Below are 17,680 nucleotides of genomic sequence, written 5' to 3'. Positions count from 1 at the left end.
GAAAAATAAATAAGGGACACCTCGTGGCCAGGGCCGGGCAACCCAGTTGTCTTCACCCTTCCTAGTGCGGTAGCTCTTTTTTTGTGTGTGAAATTATTTTTTAACCATTTGACTTTAATTTGATTAAAGTAGATGCATATTCTTTGTGATATGACCATATGGGAAACAAATGATCATTTAGCCATTTATTTTTAGCTCACAATGACAACATTAACACAGTAAAACAGGTCTCTTTCTTAAACAGAAGCCTGTCATGCTTAACTTTTGAGAATATAAGTAAATCTTTCTTTAAAAGAACTCTGTCCTGCTTAACTTAAGATTATATAAATTAATAGAAAGCAATAGAACAAAAATATTCTTGTAACAGTGCACATATAGTGCATTTAGTACAATTGGCTTCAGTTGAGGTTTTATTTCAGCTTTTCTAATGCTAATCAGCTGCTCCTGTTTGTAAACCCACTTGTTCCCATGATTACTCATCTTAACTCATCATCATTATTCATCTACTTTTATGTATTAGTCATCTATTTGTTGTAATCATCTATCCTTGCAGTTGTTTATTACACAAAATAAATTATATTATCACACTTCTGGCCACATAGCGCTGATATTCACTGCACATGCCCATATTAACCTTAACCAGAGGGTTTTAAAAAACAAACCAGTGTTTACATACCATATCTGCTTCTGCCGTGGCCTGGTGGACAAAAAATTGGTTAAGGGTTCCCCGAGCTTTCACGCCCCTCATGTTCTTCATGTGCCCACCACTAGATTAGAAGATTAGAAGCACCATTAGAAGCATGCCTATGGGAAAAGTGCGCCGGCACACAGTGCAGTGTGCTTTAAAGGTGTTATCGTGCACTTTTCCAGCCAGGTGTTTTCCTTTTCCCATTCCTCCTTTTGCAGCCTTTTTTTTCTTTCTCTGAGCAACAAACATTGCTGCTCTAATGCTGGGCTCACACTGTGCGATTTTTGGCCCATTTTGAGCCGATTTTTGAGTCATGCGACCGATTTGGTGATCAGCCCGATTTTGGCCTTCTTCATCGTGTAGTATATGTGGGGTAACGAGAAGCGATTAACACCTCACGACCAGCTCCCGATCATCAATCGCTCGTGAGGGTGTCACCGCAGCCGCTCACACTGCTCACACTGCAAACACGTAAACGTCGGTGAAAAAGACTGAGCAGCACGGCTGTGCGGCGTGTGATCTGGACACAAGCGATGGAGGCACAACTTGTAGAACTTTGGAAAGCTCATCCGAGCCTTTTCGATGTGGCATCACAAAATTATCACGACTAGGGATGGGTACCGGTATCCGGTGCCATGATGGCACTGGTTCTGACATAAACGGTAGTAACCAGACCGAAAAGCAGCGCACATTTCGGTGCTTTATTTCGGTGCTTTTTTTTCCTGAGCTGTGACACACTTTAGATTCTAGCCAATCATTTTATGTTTCCGAGGATAGTAGGCGGGTCCAGGTACATACGTTCTTTTAGAGCAGAGCTACAGATTAAAAATGCCCAAGGCGAAGCGGTTAAAGTCTGGCTGTACTTCATAGCAAAATATGCAAACTCAGCAGCCTGCAACAAGTGCTTTAAGCTGATACTGTGATACTGTCAAAGGAGGTAACACCTCAAATCCGATGAAACACCTGGCGATGCATAGTTTTTTTTTTTAAAAGCCGAGAAATGCGCCGTATTTGATAGCTTGCTGCGAGACCTCACACCGGGCACATCTACTGCGGGTGGGTTGCCAGTTATCGGACCCAGAGTTAGCAGCATCCCCCAAAAACCCGAAGAGGGGAGTCCTGGCCCCTAGCCCTGCCAGTGTAGCAGAAATGATGACGGATGATGATGGCAGCAGCAGCCGTTCTTCTCTGCGTGAGTAGCTTAATGTTGTTCGTGTGTAATTTACGTTGAGTAGGCTAACCACGTTATTACATTAATGCATGTAAGGTGAACTAGCAAACATCATCATAGCTACATGCGGCTGTCTTCTTGTTTGATGGCAGATACTCCCTTCACCCTGGCCAAAAAGGCTAAAATGACCAAAGAAAAAGTGGAAAACAGTTAAACATGAGAGGTTTTTGGACAAAGATTGTTTTTTTTTCCATTGTTTAAGCACTGCTTCCAGCCGAGAGTGATACCATATATGCCACATAGCTGCAGAAAAGGCTAACATTGTTATCTTTTTACAAAAAAACAGCTGAACATGAGAGGTTTTTGGACCAATTTTGTGTTCTCCATTCTTTAAGCACCGGTTTGAGCACCGTTTAAGCACCGGCACCGTTTCAAAAGTACCGGTTTGGCACCGGTATCGGATAAAACCTAAACGATACCCATCCCTAATCACGACCACAACAACCGTGAAAATAGTTGAATTTACACTGCTGGTCAATCACAGCTGCCTGATCAATGTTTTTCATTAGCAATTTAGCAAAGTTGATGGTGGTGGTGTGTCTGTGTGAGTGAGAGACAGAGAGAGAGAGCGACAGATTTTCTGTTATAACCTTCATTTTATGGAGGCACAGTGTGAGCACTCAGGTCGCATCAGAGCATCGGGCGGTATAGTGTGAGACCTGCATCGTGACCTACCAACTTCTAACCCCTGCGAGTCAATCGTGCAGTTTGAGCAGGAGCTGAATAACGTGACTGAAAAAATCGCACAGTGTCTGCCCAGCTTTAGGTGTACTGTCGTCCGAGACTTGCACCGCAGTGTCGGCGTTTGTTTCCCTGTTGGCCATGCTTCTTGTTGTGGTCATCTGTTGTCTTCCGGTATTTTCTCCGCAAGCGACCTTTCCTCGACCAATGAGATAAGCGGTCTGAATTGTCATACTCGAATTGTCATAAGTGTGCTGTCAGCTCATTGGTCACAAAGCAGGAGAGGGGCTGGGAATTATGTTTTCAAACAAAGCGTTAATTCCATAAACATTTATAGACTACTTTTGATTCTCACTTTATTACGGGACAAAGTGTGTCCCTTATTAGCTCAATACGGGACTTATTGAGCTAATAAGGGACACACTTTTAGTCCCATGTACCCTAAAAAAGTACACGGGACGTGTACTTTTGTTTCTAAATACAGGACGATTCCATTTTTTAAGGGACGGTTGGCAACCCTACAGTTGCTGCCTTAAAGCCACCAAAGGCAGATTGCAGTGCCAACGCCGAGTGACACACCTGCTGTCAGACCTGCAGGTTTATCCCTGTGCTGTTCTCATCTGTGTTAGAGTGGACACAAACTATTTTTTGGAGTTGCATAAATAATTTGTGTGCCTTCTTATTTGATGCAGAGCACCGTTTTGTTCTGTAAATAGTTTGAAATGGTTATATAAAAAACATCTGAGCCTTGGCTGCACTTTTAGGTAAACCATAAAACTTTGTTTGCAAAACTTGTGCATATTTTTTAAAAATGTACAATTTCTATTTGCATTTCAAGTTATGAAAATCATTCGTTAAACGTGCTTGTGGTTTTTACAGTCAAAAATATCACTTTCTACTCATGTTTTCAATTTTGTCTGAATTTAGATAAATTGTGCTGATACAATATGTCAAAATGAGTAAATAACAGATTGGCAAGATAAACAGTTTTTAAAGGTGAAATATAGAGGCCAAATCAAAAGTAGTCAGAAACGGTCAATTAAACCCTGGACCCCAGAGGGTTAGAGGCTAAAAGCAAAGTTGTCACCAAGTACTGTTTATATTTGTGTGTATTGCTGCAGCTTTTTTGAGTATTAACTTGGTGCCTTTGGGTGAAATAATGGTAATATGAGGGACGGATCCATATGGTCACAAAGAATAGCCACTTGTTTCTGTGCTACCAAAGTTCCCCGGCTTTCATTCAAAATGTGTTTATCGTCAGCACCGACACATTAAACTACTTAAACATTATAAATGTCTTCAAGCTCACACTGAGGCCTGTGGGGCACAATCAGTCACAGAGACAGTTCACACATTTATATGTGTATTTGTATATGAATATTTCATACTTTAGGCTGCCTGTTTATTTAAGGGAGATGAACAAAATACATTGGAATTGTACATAATAACATCACAGATGATAAATTCAATAGATTTTAAGTAGATGCTTGTGCATTCTTAAAGTCTTATATGTTGAATTGAACTATGTGATCTGTTCAAAGCCTCTCAGTCAGTGCTGTTGTCCATGCCTGTCTGACTGTACATGATGTTATTGGCACAAACACTTTAAAAGTGATCATTTAGGACTTCAGCAATAAAACAGTTTTATTGGCAATTAACTTAGAAAACAAACAAACAAACATCTGTCTCCTATTTTCTGTCACACAGGAAAGAAGCATCAATATCTGATGAGAAGACTTATTTATTTCTTTTTTGGGTTTTTTTTTCAACAGGAGAAGAATATCCCTAACAAGTTGATTTGTTCACGTTTTCACATCTTCATTTTTAAGTCAAATGTGCATTTTGAGTTTATACACTATGTATATAAGGCGACCGTTTCCTTTCGCAGTATTTTTGTGTGGTGCGTTTTTCTATGTCTTAACAAAAGGGGAACAAAGGTGTTTAAGATCACCTAGGATGATTTGTTTTAATTTTCACATGGTCTTATTGAGGTGATGCGAATTGAAACACACATTCTTGGTTTTTTTGGGCAGTGGCGGTGGGGGGGTTGGAAAAGCTTGAAAAAGGACCTTGAAAGTGTTTAAAAAGTGCTTGAATTTGACCCTGAGATAGGTGTCTGAACCCTGTTTTGAGCACCTGGCTCTTTTTGCTTCTCATTTGTAAACTCTCTCCATACTCTTTCACATGATTCTTGCATTGGTAGTTGACAAGGTTTTCCATGTTTGAGTCTGAGGTGGGAACCGGTTTCCTGCATAATTTGCATGGTACAGTTTTCTGGTCTGTGTCAGACTTTTCATAACGAGGCTACATGCCTCGTTTAGAAATAAGGTCCTGGATTTGTTCTGACTGATCTTTCTGTTTCTCATCATTTCAGTTCATTTTGAAAAATCTCAACAGGATCTTCAGTTTTATTGTGAAAGGTTTATGTGGGAAATAAACAAGCGGATGGCGGAGCCACACGCTGGGTTTACCGTCATTGTTGCTAACACCAACGCGTAAAAACAGTGGCTTCAAAATGATGAAAAAAACTGATCATAAACAGTTTATTTTACAAAACAAGCGATAGCGTGATATGAAACCATAGACGTTTTCATATCATCCGATGTATATCATTATATCGAACAGCCCTACACTTAACTCAGAGTACACTCAGTTGAACTTCGTCTGATCAGCTGTTTGGGACTTGAAAACTCAGATTTGCCATTGAGTTTGTTGAACATGTTTCCTGAAAACGGGCATTTATCACCTCATAATTAGAACTGTCTCAGGGAAAACCTGATCTTATATTTCATGACAGTTAAAGTTATCTGTACTCCTATTCTGTTGGTTCATTGTTTTGTTTTGTTGTTTATTAGTGTTTGTTGTGTTCACAATGTTCAAATAAAGATTTATTCAAACGTATTGTATTTTTTCTGAGGCGTAATCTCTTATACATGAAAGCAGCACAGCAGAGCGTTCTGTTGAATTTCACACACGTGCACACATACCATCAGAATACCTGCAGCAACATGCTCACAATGAGTCACCATTAAAAAGGGGCAAATAATAAAACAGTACAGAAAGCCAACAAGTCACTGCTAAGGCACTGGGAGTCTCCTGTTAGTGAGCAAACTGCAGTACAATCAAACAAAAACACCAAACTCAGCATAAAAACAAATTCTATCAACATGAAATGTGACCCTCCATTATGCCCATATGGAAAAGAAATAGTAAAAACATATATGATTTACTCATGAAAGTGGCCACTTTCTAATTACTTTCATATATTTTTTTAGTAAGTATACAAAACATACAAGTTTCATTATATAATTTTTCAAGGGATCTTATATGTGTTTTCACTCTTGTATGCTTTTCATACAAGTTTCATACAAGACAGATAAAAACTTTATAAGATTTATATATATCTTTTCCATATGGGTGAACCCATGACCCAACCACCATCTGCAAGGAAAGCATGAAGAGAATTACTGCTACAACTGTATACCAATCCTGGCATACCTCAGCTGTTTCTCCCTGTCATAGCTATACAACAGTTACAAGAAATAGGAAATGGATTTTGGATTTGAGTTAAAGTGTCTCTTCAGTTTCATCTCAGTGAGTTTCAGTCTGTGCTTGTAACTGAACGATTATCTGCTGCAGTCTGAACGACCTGCCATTTTAAAGTCGGTCAAAGTTTGTTCGATCTCAAAAACATTTCCCATGAGCCTCAGGAAGTAGCTCACTGTGTGGTTACTGAGTGACAAAGTTAACAGCTTTCATCTCTTTGAATACAACAGTTACAGCTACTTTTAAGGAAACAGACAAGAGAAGGGAGGGAGGCGGACTTCATCTCACTTCCTGAATTTGAGTGAACATTTGACCAGAACTGAACTTCATGTTCAAAGACTCTGCAGTGATGACTTTACATTAGTGAAGTTTGTCAGTTAAAATGATAAATAAAGTATTTTTAGTGAAAGATTTCACTGTCGTGGGAAGAAGTGCTTTCGCCTGCTGTGACCATTTGCTCTGAGTAAGTATTACGTCTCTGGGCTGATCATCTATCAATCTGTTTGTAACTGTTTACAAAGCTTCATGGAAACGTGTTTGTTGTATTTTGAAGCAATGTAGTGACTTTGTGCAGCAGCCTTTAGAATATAATCAGTGATTCGTGGCTCCTTGAAAATTATCAGCAGCTGATTAATATTTCTATGGCAGGAGGAAAATACTAAATGTCTTTTCTTGTGCTTGCTAATGGTTTTAATCACTTTTCTACAGCAGTTTGAACCCATCAGAATGACGTGTTTGTGTGCTGGAGCATCTGTGAGAGTAACTATTATTGGTGTCAAAGCTCCCAGCAAACACAACAAGCAGACGAGGAGCAGACAAAGGAAACAAAATGTCCATCGCTGTTTCTGTAAGAAGTCAGTCGAGCTCCAAGACTTTAATTTTAAAACTTCCTATGCAGTTATTCCAAGATTTCAAATGTTTTGAGGGTCTTGATGTTTAATACATCAAAACTCTTAACTACACCTAACAAAGAAAAACAGTTGATAGAGGCCACTTTCACCATCCAGGGTAAACTTACTTATAACTTTATGACTGCATTTTAGTAATTTAGTAATTTAAAGAGTAAAAAGAAACTAAAAGAAAATTAAAAAATAAAAAGTGTCCACAAACTTGCCTCTGCCTGTTCTCCGTGTCAGGGTTCAAATGAATGAACACAAACACATTTTATTAGTTTCAGGAGTGGAACAGTTTTGAGAATTAGATTTATTTAATACTGTGTCTGAATGTGATTTATGACAAAGACTGTTTAACATGTGCATATATGTGATCAGTGTGCGTATGAGACCTGCAGGTGAAGGTGCAGACAGCTGTGTTCTTGTTGTGTTTCTGGATGTAAAACAAAAGTACTTCACATTTAAAGCTTCACTTGGACTTATAATCTGTTCAAGTTGTCTATTTATTATTCAGCTCACATGTGTATGATACAACTACAACTAAGTAAATTATTACTTAGTTTCATAAAAATCTCACTAATTTGTTTCTGCAGCACCAAACATGTCAAAGCATGCTGTAGTCAGAGCTTGTTAAGGTGTGATAAAAGGAAGGAAGCAGAGAAAGAAGAAGTTTTAAAGTCTTTGTTTTCTTCACAGTTCTCGTCTCGTGTGCTTCTTCTTCTTTCTCTTCACACAAAGTCGTAGAAGTTTTCAGACGTGTCACAGCTGGATGTGAGGATGGGACCCACTTTCCTCTGTGAGCTGGGCCTATTCTGTCAGTGCATCACTTCTTCCTTTGATTCATTGACTGATGAACATGTTTTAGTAAAATGACAGAGTTTCAGTCATTTGCAGCATTTCAGTTCATGTTTTGTTCTCAACATGGTTGTTTGCAGACTGGATTAGATTTCAGTGCACTGACGCTGGTTTAGTTTATCTAAGAATGGTTTGTTTCTTCATCAGTGATAATTTGATGCATTTTACATAAAATATATAATTTAAACCAATCACAGCAGCCTCTGGTAACACCAGGTGTGTTTGACTGATGCCATGTTTGAGTGAGTCTTCAGTTTGATGATGTGTGAAGTTTCTTCCTTTATTGCAGTTCTCTGTACGCTCCTCTGCAGCGGACACGCTCAAGGTGACTGAACAGTTTGCACTTTTATTTATTTAGTAAATATTAATCTTAATGCATCAATCTTAAACACTTTCCACTTCTGTTTTTATTTCTCAATATATTTATAAGTTTATGAACAGATTTTGATTTGTAAAGTACATAAAAGTGTTTCAGATCAATGATGTTGTGTTTGTGTTGGATTCTAGATGCTGTGCTAACTGTTGAACCCAGCTCGACCATGTTCATAGGAGAAACTGTTAGCTTCAAATGTGACATGAAGGAAGGAAAACACACTGACTGGGAATACAAAGTCATGAAGGATGGTCAAGAAATTTTAAACTCCAACACAAACAAAGGCCTCAGATTAAAAGTTGAATCTACAGCTCAGAGTGGTAAATACAGCTGCTCTGCTCACAGGACGACATCACAGAATACAAAGAACAGTAACATCGTCTCTGTAACTGTGACGGGTAAGTTGTCAGTGACATGTGCACTAAATAATGTTGTCATGGAAACTTGTTTCTTTTGCATTGAAGCTTAAACTTAAACTAAACAGGAAACTGATTTTACCTGTTACATCACTCACAGTACACACAGTGATAAAATACTCACAGACTCTGTAATCATTACATAGATGTGTTTTAATGCTTTAAAAAACATCAACTATGGATAAATTAAACTTTAAAACAAAGAAAAAGAAGAAACATGAAAAGTTTAATAAAGTTTAAGGTGACTGATGTTTCTGTTATTTAAACCAAAAACCACACAGAGCTGTGAAACCATCATTGTGTGTCCTTCAGCAGTGACCTGTGTTAGTTTACATCAGTGTGACTCTTTCAGGTCAGACAAACATTTATACTGTGATTATTTAGAGATTTAAACCAGAGTTACAGAAACAATATCCACATGTTGAGAAAGACACGAGAAGAAAATAAATAGAAAAATATGATAAAGAGTAATGTGGGTGGAAAGTTTCACCACATTAAACCAAATCTTTAAATTTCCCTTTTCTGTTTTTTATGAGTTCATAATGAATAATACATTTCCCCCTTTTCCCCTAACAGCAGGTAAGCCCAGGGCCACACTGACTCCAGGATCAACTATCATACCAGTAGGGGGCAGTGTGACTCTGGCCTGCTCTGTGGGGAGCTCTGCTGGCTGGAAATATGAGTGGTTCAGACGTGACCAAAACACTGACGTTCAAATCAGAACAGATGATCAACAAAACGGAGCAATCAGAGTATCTCAAGGAGGAATCTACCACTGCAGAGGAAGAAGAGGAAACCCAGTTTACTACACTGATAAAAGTGGTGATGTCACCATTAAGATAACCTGTGAGTTCAGTCATTTAGTTTGAAATTCACATTCAGACACACAGTGTTAAGTTTTCTCTGCTGAGCTGATGTTTCTGTTTGTATCTTAACTGTTAATAAACAGTTTCCAATAAGGTTGTTGTTAAAGGACGACCCAGCTGGCCTCAGATATTCAGCGGTGAGACGATCAGTCTGACATGTGAGGTGCAGGAAGGAGGTGAAACCACTGAGTGGGAGTATAGATGGAGAGGAGCCAAGCAGACCACACAGTGGACTCACAATAATTACTGGATATTCAGAGTTTCTGAGTCCAGCAGTGGAGACTACACGTGTAAGAGTCGACGCAGAGATGACTCATATTCTTCAACAGAGTGGAGTGAAGCCTTCAACTTGTCAGCATCAAGTAAGTGATGTTTGTTGTTGAGCTTCATTTTACAAACATAACAAGGATCAGCACAGGATGACATCAACCTGATTGTAGCCTTATTATAGACAGTTTTAAATCCATTGGACGTATGGGACTAAAGAAAAACATCCAAATATTGTTATTACCATGTCATAGTCAAAGGTGACTACGATGACCTGGATGACTGAGAACCTTCACAGACATATTACCATGTCATCACTACCACTCTCACCAACCCCAGTCATCATACTGAGACTGATCCTTTTCAAGCACTAATAGGTCCTGAGCCAGTTTATTATGGACAAACAGACATTTGGTCTGATTCCTGATAATTACTCTAAACAGAAGCTGAGGTCATTTTATTGTAAAGTTTGTGTGTGTAAGAAAGAGCAGTGAGGCTTGTAGGAAGTTAAACAGAGATGAGTAGGTGGAGAAAAGGTTTGTTGTAATATTTCAGATGGAGATGTTGTCATGGTGACTGATGGAGCTACAAGCAGAAATCTAATGTTTTCATTGTTGAGCTGGTTTATTGTAGCAGCCTAGAAACAGAGATGGTGACTCTGTGACGTCTGTGCAGCTGAAGTGGTGTAGAGAGCCCAGTGATGTGAACATAGTTTCTGCTGTATGCTGTGAATGTGAACACATCTCTAATGTGGAAACAACATTTTAAGACTGCGACAGACATTTTTTCCTCCACAGGGGACCGAACTGTTTGAAGGGATTTTCTTCATGGATTACATGTTTTTATACATTTTATCTCAGGAATGATGGATGAGTTTGTTTTATTAATGCAGTGATGTGTGAAATGTTTGATTTCTTCTGATGGTGTTGAAAGAAGATTAACTAATACCAAATAAAAGCAAGATATTAAAGTTTGAAGGTATGAATTAAAGAAATGGAAAGTTAGAAGTCTCATAATTAAACTGCTGCAGTAGAGATTTGTCTGTGCAGCTATGATGATCTGCTTCTGTGTGGTCTGACATCTGAGTCTTACATTAGTGAGAATCTTCTGATGAATCAAGCAGGAAGGCTTGATGCAGAAAAAGGAAAGCAGTAGTTTATAAATGGAAATGCATTACAGAGCTGTGTGAGAGGAGAAAGTGGATGAGACCAGTATTAACACTGCTGGGATGTTTTAACGATTAATTTGTGATGCCTGTTCAAACTCATACAATTGATGAAATAAAGAGGTTTTTTTTTCAAATGATGTTGTTATTAAATTAAAAAAAAAAACTTTTCTCACACAAAAATGAAATGGTCTTTTATCCATTTTTCTTCTTTTCTTCCTCTTTTCCCCTAACAGCAGGTAAACCCAGGGCCACACTGACTCCAGGATCAACTATCGTACCAGTAGGGGGCAGTGTGACACTGAACTGCTCTGTGGGGAGCTCTGCTGGCTGGAAATATGAGTGGTTCAGACGTGACCCAAACACTGAAGTTCAAATCAGAGCAGATGATCAACAAAACGGAGTAATCAGAGTATCTCAAGGAGGAATCTACCACTGCAGAGGAAGAAGAGGAAACCCAGTTTACTACACTGATAAAAGTGATGATGTCACCATTGAGATAACCTGTGAGTTCAGTCATTTTAGTTTGAAATTCACATTCAGACACACAGTGTTAAGTTTTCTCTGCTGAGCTGATGTTTCTGTTTGTATCTTAACTGTTAATAAACAGTTTCCAATAAGGTTGTTGTTAAAGGACGACCCAGCTGGCCTCAGATATTCAGCGGTGAGACGATCAGTCTGACATGTGAGGTGCAGGAAGGAGGTGAAACCACTGAGTGGGAGTATAGATGGAGAGGAGCCAACCAGACCACACAGTGGACTCACAATAATTACTGGATATTCAATGTTTCTGAGTCCAGCAGTGGAGACTACACGTGTAAGAGTCGACGCAGAGATGACTCATATTCTTCAACAGAGTGGAGTGAAGCCTTCAACTTGTCAGCATCAAGTAAGTCATGTTTGTTGTTGAGCTACATTTTACAAACATAACAAGGATCAGCACAGGATGACATCAACCTGATTGTAGCCTCGTAGTTTGTCCGACACTTTGTGAATATTTAGCTGGTACAAAGCTAATGTTGAGCTTTATTACCATCACCCCAGTAAGATGATGAAATAAACAAACATCATATACGTGTGTTTATGAAAAACACTTTAAATGTACAAAACAAATAATGACAAAACTACATCATCCCTATTTAAAAGTCTCTTGGAAATTTTCTTCCAGCTGATAACATAAATAAAACACACACATACTTGATCTCAGTCACCATGGTCGTGCTGCCCCTCAGCTTCCTGGTACATGCAAGTAAGCTTGAACATAAGTGATTTCCTTCCTTTTTAGAAAACCTGACCTCTAACTTTGACCTCGAGGTCACTGAGATTTGAACTTATCTGAGATTATTAGTAGATGATGAGTTCCCAAGTTATCGTAATCATGAACACAAGTGTCCAAGCCGCCTGCCCCGCCATTGAGCTGGGGACCCCAACGAATACCCCGTAAAGTGATGATGATGAAAAAAGTGCTTTACTGTGAATATTGAGGGCTGTTGCCAGTTTGACAGTATTCAGTATGATGTTTATGTAATATTCAGAATATCTGCTCCTTATCAGCTGCAACACTACTACAGATATCACAGTGGCTGCATCACCATCGTTCTTGTGAACACTGACACTTTTTAATTTTAGCGTTTTCAGTGCCGTCTTTACTGAAAGTGTAAAAACACTGAGACAAAACGCTGCTTTAGTTTAGAGAAGCTCCGTAGAAGGCTACGTGCTTGATTTTATACATCTGTGACAATGGGACACACCTCAGAGATTAAGAAGGGTACTACACATTTTATTAGGTACACCTTGCTGGTACTGGGTGGACCCCCATTAGCTTTCAGCACTGCCTCGATTTGCCTCTGTATAGTTGAAGTAATTGTATATTACACTGCACCAGCTGACATCTGTCCTGGAGATCCTGTTGGTTCCAAGTTACACAGAGAAAATTTTCTTTCGCTTGTGCTTTTTTGTACATATTACAAAATCATGTAAAATAACATGAGAGTGGCGGAGATGTGATCAGGAGTTCTGGTATTGGAGATAGTGCCAGCTCTTGTGTGTGTTTCATGTGAAGCCTGTTGTACATTTAAATCTGTTTACATACATGTAATTAAATCTTCTTATTTATTCAGCAGTGCCCAGGACTGGAAACTCTTCATTTCCTGCTCTGTTGATCGTTGGACTCGTCTGTGGACTTTTACTGATTCTTCTTCTGCTGTGTTGTTGCTTCAAACAGTCAAAGGGTGAAACCATTTCTCTCTGATATTACACTGAGCATAATCTAACCCTGAACGCTGCATGTAACGGTACAGCACCAGAACAGTTTGCAATAAAAACATCTGATTGTGTTTTTCTGTTTTGTTTTTCAGATTCATGCTTTGCCAGGTTTGTTTACATTTTCTCTCTCATTATTTATCAAACCAGAATTTCATCCCGTGTTTCTTATTAAATCCACTGTTTTACTACATTTTATGTTCCAGCACAAATCAAACCATAAACCAAACGATCAACCAGGATGAAGCTCGAGACAGCCAACATGCTTCTCCTCACCAAGGTCAGCGTTAACCGTGACGAGTTCTGCTTTAGACATTTCTGTTTGTAAGGTGATCAGATCCATGTATATGAGTTTTAATTGTTTCGTAGGTGATGCTTGTCTCTATGAATCAGTCAAAGACCACGATGACACAAAAAATGGTAAAGTATAAACAGCGGTTTATAAGTATGCAGACTCTTTGATTATTCTCATTTATGTGTAAATGTTTGAACTCTATTTTAGTTGAATCTGGGGATGTCACATATTCTTTGATTGAGTTTAAAAACATCACTCAGAAAGGTGAGTATTTATTCTGCTACCAATACAAAATACACTAGTTTACATGCTTTTATTGGACCGTAGTATCCAAATGAAGGAAAAACTAGACTTTCATTCATGTTATCGCTCCAAGAAGAAAAAGCAAGAAACCAGCTGATTGCTGTAATGTGCTCTGTTCAACAAATAAACTAATAAATAGAGGAGAAAGTGGAAAAAGGTGGAACCCATTTAAAAAGTTAAAATTCAGGGACTTCAATCAGTGTAGTTAGGAAGCATAAAACATTGTGAGTCCATTTCAGCTGCTTTGGTGCAAACCGCTGGTATTGTGAGACGTTACCATCAGGCTGCACAGGCAGACCAGGACGGCCCATTCTCATGTGCATGCTTTTGATCAAACTGTTAGAAATAGACTCTGCGAACACAGCACGAGGCCTCATGACCTTTACTAGGACTTGTACTCACAGCACAGCAATGTGCAGCTCGACTGAACAACAGCAACAAGAAAAGTCAGTCAGGGGGATAAAGAGAGAGCAATGACCTGTGAACACCACCTCGAAGATATTCTCTTGTTGGGTTTTTTGTTGTTGTTTCCTCTTCAGTACACCTCTTGTCATTCTGAGTTGCATCAAAGCTGCTGAAATGGAGCCAGGTATCCCTGAAGTTTGAATGAAAATGTTTCATACTGTGATAGTCGAATGTTCCCTTAATTTAATTTGAATAATGAATCTTTTACAATAAAACAATAAACCAAAGAACAATTAATAATCAGTCCAATTCCTTCAGTATTTAAAACCTTTGCTGATATGTTTTTTCTTTTCAGAGATTCCACTTTCCTTTTTCCAGAGTGTAATTTAATGTAACTACTTTTTTCCATAAAGGTTTTTATGTTCTTATGGGTGCTGGAGGTTATAAACCTTAACCTATAATCACAGGATTCATTTTAATCCTGTTCTCAACAGAGACAATACATTCAGTTTAGTCCAATCATGTCAAAGATCTGTATTTTAACTGAGATTAGCCAGCATCATTCTTCTCGTATTTCATGTGATTCTAATATCAGGGGTCATCTATCACTGAGGCGACCCTTCTGAATGCTCACTGGCTGTTTTTGATGTAGGCACAATGTGAAAGAAGCTTTTTTAAATAATGACAACAACGGGCTGTCAAAAAAAATCTTTTTCAATAGATGAGAAAATCCCTCAGTCAGTTCATGTGATGAGTTAGGTTTTCAATGACAAAATGATTTCAGTATAAAGAAAATCAAAGTTACTCCAAAGTTAGTTTATCGTCTGTCTGTCCTCCTTTAGATGAGAGCCCGTTGTATGCAGAGGTCTCCCACAAGAGAGCTAAAGCCAAGAGAAACAAGGGCAAGTAAAGTAGTAAAGCACACATTTCTTTTTGCTGTCTGTTTACACTTTTTACCCCTCAGTCTAAAAGGCTGATTTGAGGTATTGTCATCCTGCTGGCTGTGTGGACTTAGAATTAAGATGTTACTGACAATCATCTTTGACTAATAATGTGTTTATTTGCAGAAAAATCAGCCTCTGCAGCAGCTGAAGAAGTCATTTGTTCTGAAGTCAAGTCACAACCAGCTCTTGGTAATTACACAGAAATAACAGACTCATTATCGCTATAATGATGAACTCAAACAAGATAATATCTAATGCTGAGAAATGTTAGTCAGTGTAGAGAACATCCTTCAGTCATGTCATGTAGTTTAGGTGTTGAATGACAGAATGATATAAATATAAAGGAAATTAAAGACAGTCAACCTTTTCTGATCATCGTCTGTCCTCTTTAGATTACAGCCTGTTGTATGCAGAGGTCTCCCACAACAGAGCTAAAGTCAAGATACATAAAGGTAAGTAAAGTAATCTAAAAAATTGCAAATTTTTCATTTTGCTGTCTGCTTTATACTTTTATACTTTTATACACACCAAGAAAAAGTGTATAAATAGTAGAGCCTTTGAATTAAGATGTTACTGGCAGTCATCTCATCAAAAAATCTCTTTATTTGCAGGAAAATCAGCCCCTGCAGCAGCTGATGAAGCAGTTTATTCTGAAGTCAAATCAAAACCAGTTCTTAGTAATACAGAAATAAAATAGCTTACATACTGTGATTTGTTGTTGTAATGATTAACTCGATAAACTGAGTCCCAAATCACCTTTAAACACTGAATAATTCTGCATTGATTCTTCATGATCATGTGTCTGCAAAACCAACTAAATGTAGCAAAAGCAAAATTTAATTCATTTGAATTTAACAGCAGATTTCAACTTTTTTATGAAAAATTTTCTTTCATTGAAAAATAGGCAGCAGCAGCAAGTGATAGTGTGGTGTTAGGATCAGGATCTTTCCACTTCCACACAAGCATTTATTGAACTGCATGTTGTAAACATACACAGTAGACCCAGTGCATTTTGATCACTTGTATTAATTCTTTGACGGTTGCTGGACACACACACTGCAGCTCAACACAACAACCACAACAACATCGTTAACCAAAACTCTGAACTTTTAAGCCAGCGAGGCGTGATTGCAGACGCCGCGCAGGTGTGTACATCGCACCTGCAGCAGCATCGTAAACCACGCCCCCAACACATGTATTGTTTTTATATCTATATTTACAGATCTTTCCTTTGCAAATAAGCATCTTTGTTCCTCTTGTTTTTTTAAATGGGTTTGTACATTAATAACATTTTATATTTGTTTATTTCATATTTGGTAAACTGCCGTCAAATTTTTTATTCTGTTATCTCATTTTGTGTTTCGTTTAAACCATGTAGCCTTTATTATATAAATGTTATACAGTATATGCTTCAGTCTTGTGTGTTGTGTTTGTTGATAAATTACATAAACATAAATGCTGAGAGGAGTCCTTCAAGTGTTTATATAACACTGACCTGTGGGAACTTTGTACAGAGGCAGGAAAACTTTGAACATGTATGACACCCTTTATACCACACAAATGGACAAACTTTGTTGAGGGACAGGAGGAGGGGCGATAGTTTTCAACACAGAATACAGTGTTGAAAATTTCTGTTAGTATTTTAAATCTAATATTTCATGTCAGAGTTTTTGTGACTTAATGGGTGCAGTTTCATCTTAAGTCTTAAGACTTGCCTAGTGAAGTCAAAAACAGACGACAATGAAAACATGAAAGAGATCTCTCTCCTTTTAATTTAACTCACCTTGGATCCCGTTGGAAACTGTGGCATCTCAAATTCACATGTGTTCCCATGTCCTGTTAATGGTGGCAGGACCTTGTCAAGCTGTGTAACCAGCAGCTTTTTTGTTGGCGTTTGCATTGTACTGACATGAGCCTGGATCAGGAGCGTTCAACAATGCTGTCAACTAATCATGGCAGCACAGGAACAAGCTCTGAGCACAAGATCCATAGAGGCTGGGGTCTATCACACCAGGCAAGACCCCAGGTACAGGCTGTGTAAAGATGCCCCTGACACATAACAGCAGGGTGAAAGATGCTAGCAGGCAGGGCATACATGGAACGCCATAACCAAGTGGCCGGCATAATATACAGGAGTATCTGTGTCTGGAAGTGCCTGGAAGTCCAGAGTTCAAAATGGGAGACTCCTCCAAGGGTGATGGAGAATGACTGAGCTCAGATCCTGTGGGACTTCCGTAGTGATCAATGTAGCGATTCCCAGTGACAGCAACATCAGGAAGGAGGAACACGAGAAGCTGGAGAAGTGCAAAGGGCTCAGAGAAGAGCTCGAGAGGATGTGGAGGGTGAAGGTGACGGTGATCCCAGTGGTAATTGGAGCACTAGGTGCAGTGACTCCCAGCAGATCCCGGGAACAACATCGGAGATCTCTGTCCAGAAGAGCGCAGTCCTGGGAACAGCTAAGATACTGCGCAGGACCCTCAAGCTCCCAGG

At 38.8% G+C, this 17,680-nt stretch overlaps 1 protein-coding gene across 1 annotated transcript; it reads left to right on the top strand.

The window, feature by feature from the left end:
- Positions 1-6,429: 6,429 nt before the first annotated feature.
- On the top strand, positions 6,430-16,511 carry LOC308400819 (Fc receptor-like protein 5). The gene is made up of 18 exons (XM_080888799.1): positions 6,430-6,609; positions 6,855-7,000; positions 7,736-7,853; positions 8,184-8,219; positions 8,402-8,665; positions 9,260-9,529; positions 9,633-9,911; positions 11,218-11,487; positions 11,592-11,870; positions 13,102-13,212; positions 13,339-13,354; positions 13,450-13,523; positions 13,613-13,663; positions 13,746-13,802; positions 15,089-15,148; positions 15,314-15,379; positions 15,583-15,642; positions 15,802-16,511. Exons 3-18 carry the CDS (start codon positions 7,817-7,819, stop codon positions 15,885-15,887), a joined length of 2,016 nt encoding a protein of 671 aa, XP_080744925.1. The 5' UTR covers positions 6,430-6,609; positions 6,855-7,000; positions 7,736-7,816; the 3' UTR covers positions 15,888-16,511.
- Positions 16,512-17,680: the final 1,169 nt, after the last annotated feature.

The sequence above is a fragment of the Rhamphochromis sp. 'chilingali' genome (genome assembly GCF_963969265.1).
Source record: "Rhamphochromis sp. 'chilingali' genome assembly, chromosome: 1".
NCBI lineage: Eukaryota > Metazoa > Chordata > Actinopteri > Cichliformes > Cichlidae > Rhamphochromis > Rhamphochromis sp. 'chilingali'.
The sequence above is the reverse complement of the archived record's forward strand: the minus strand, read 5'-3'. Positions and strand labels throughout refer to the sequence as shown.

What these genes read in the sequence shown, in the direction of transcription:
- LOC308400819 (XM_080888799.1), top strand. Translation starts at nt 7,817, where the DNA reads ATGGGACCCACTTTCCTCTGTGAGCTGGGCCTATTCT. An exon ending in CGTCTCTGTAACTGTGACGG is followed by an intron (nt 8,666 to 9,259) that starts GTAAGTTGTCAG and finishes TTCCCCTAACAG; the next exon opens with CAGGTAAGCCCAGGGCCACA. An exon ending in TGTCACCATTGAGATAACCT is followed by an intron (nt 11,488 to 11,591) that starts GTGAGTTCAGTC and finishes GTTAATAAACAG; the next exon opens with TTTCCAATAAGGTTGTTGTT.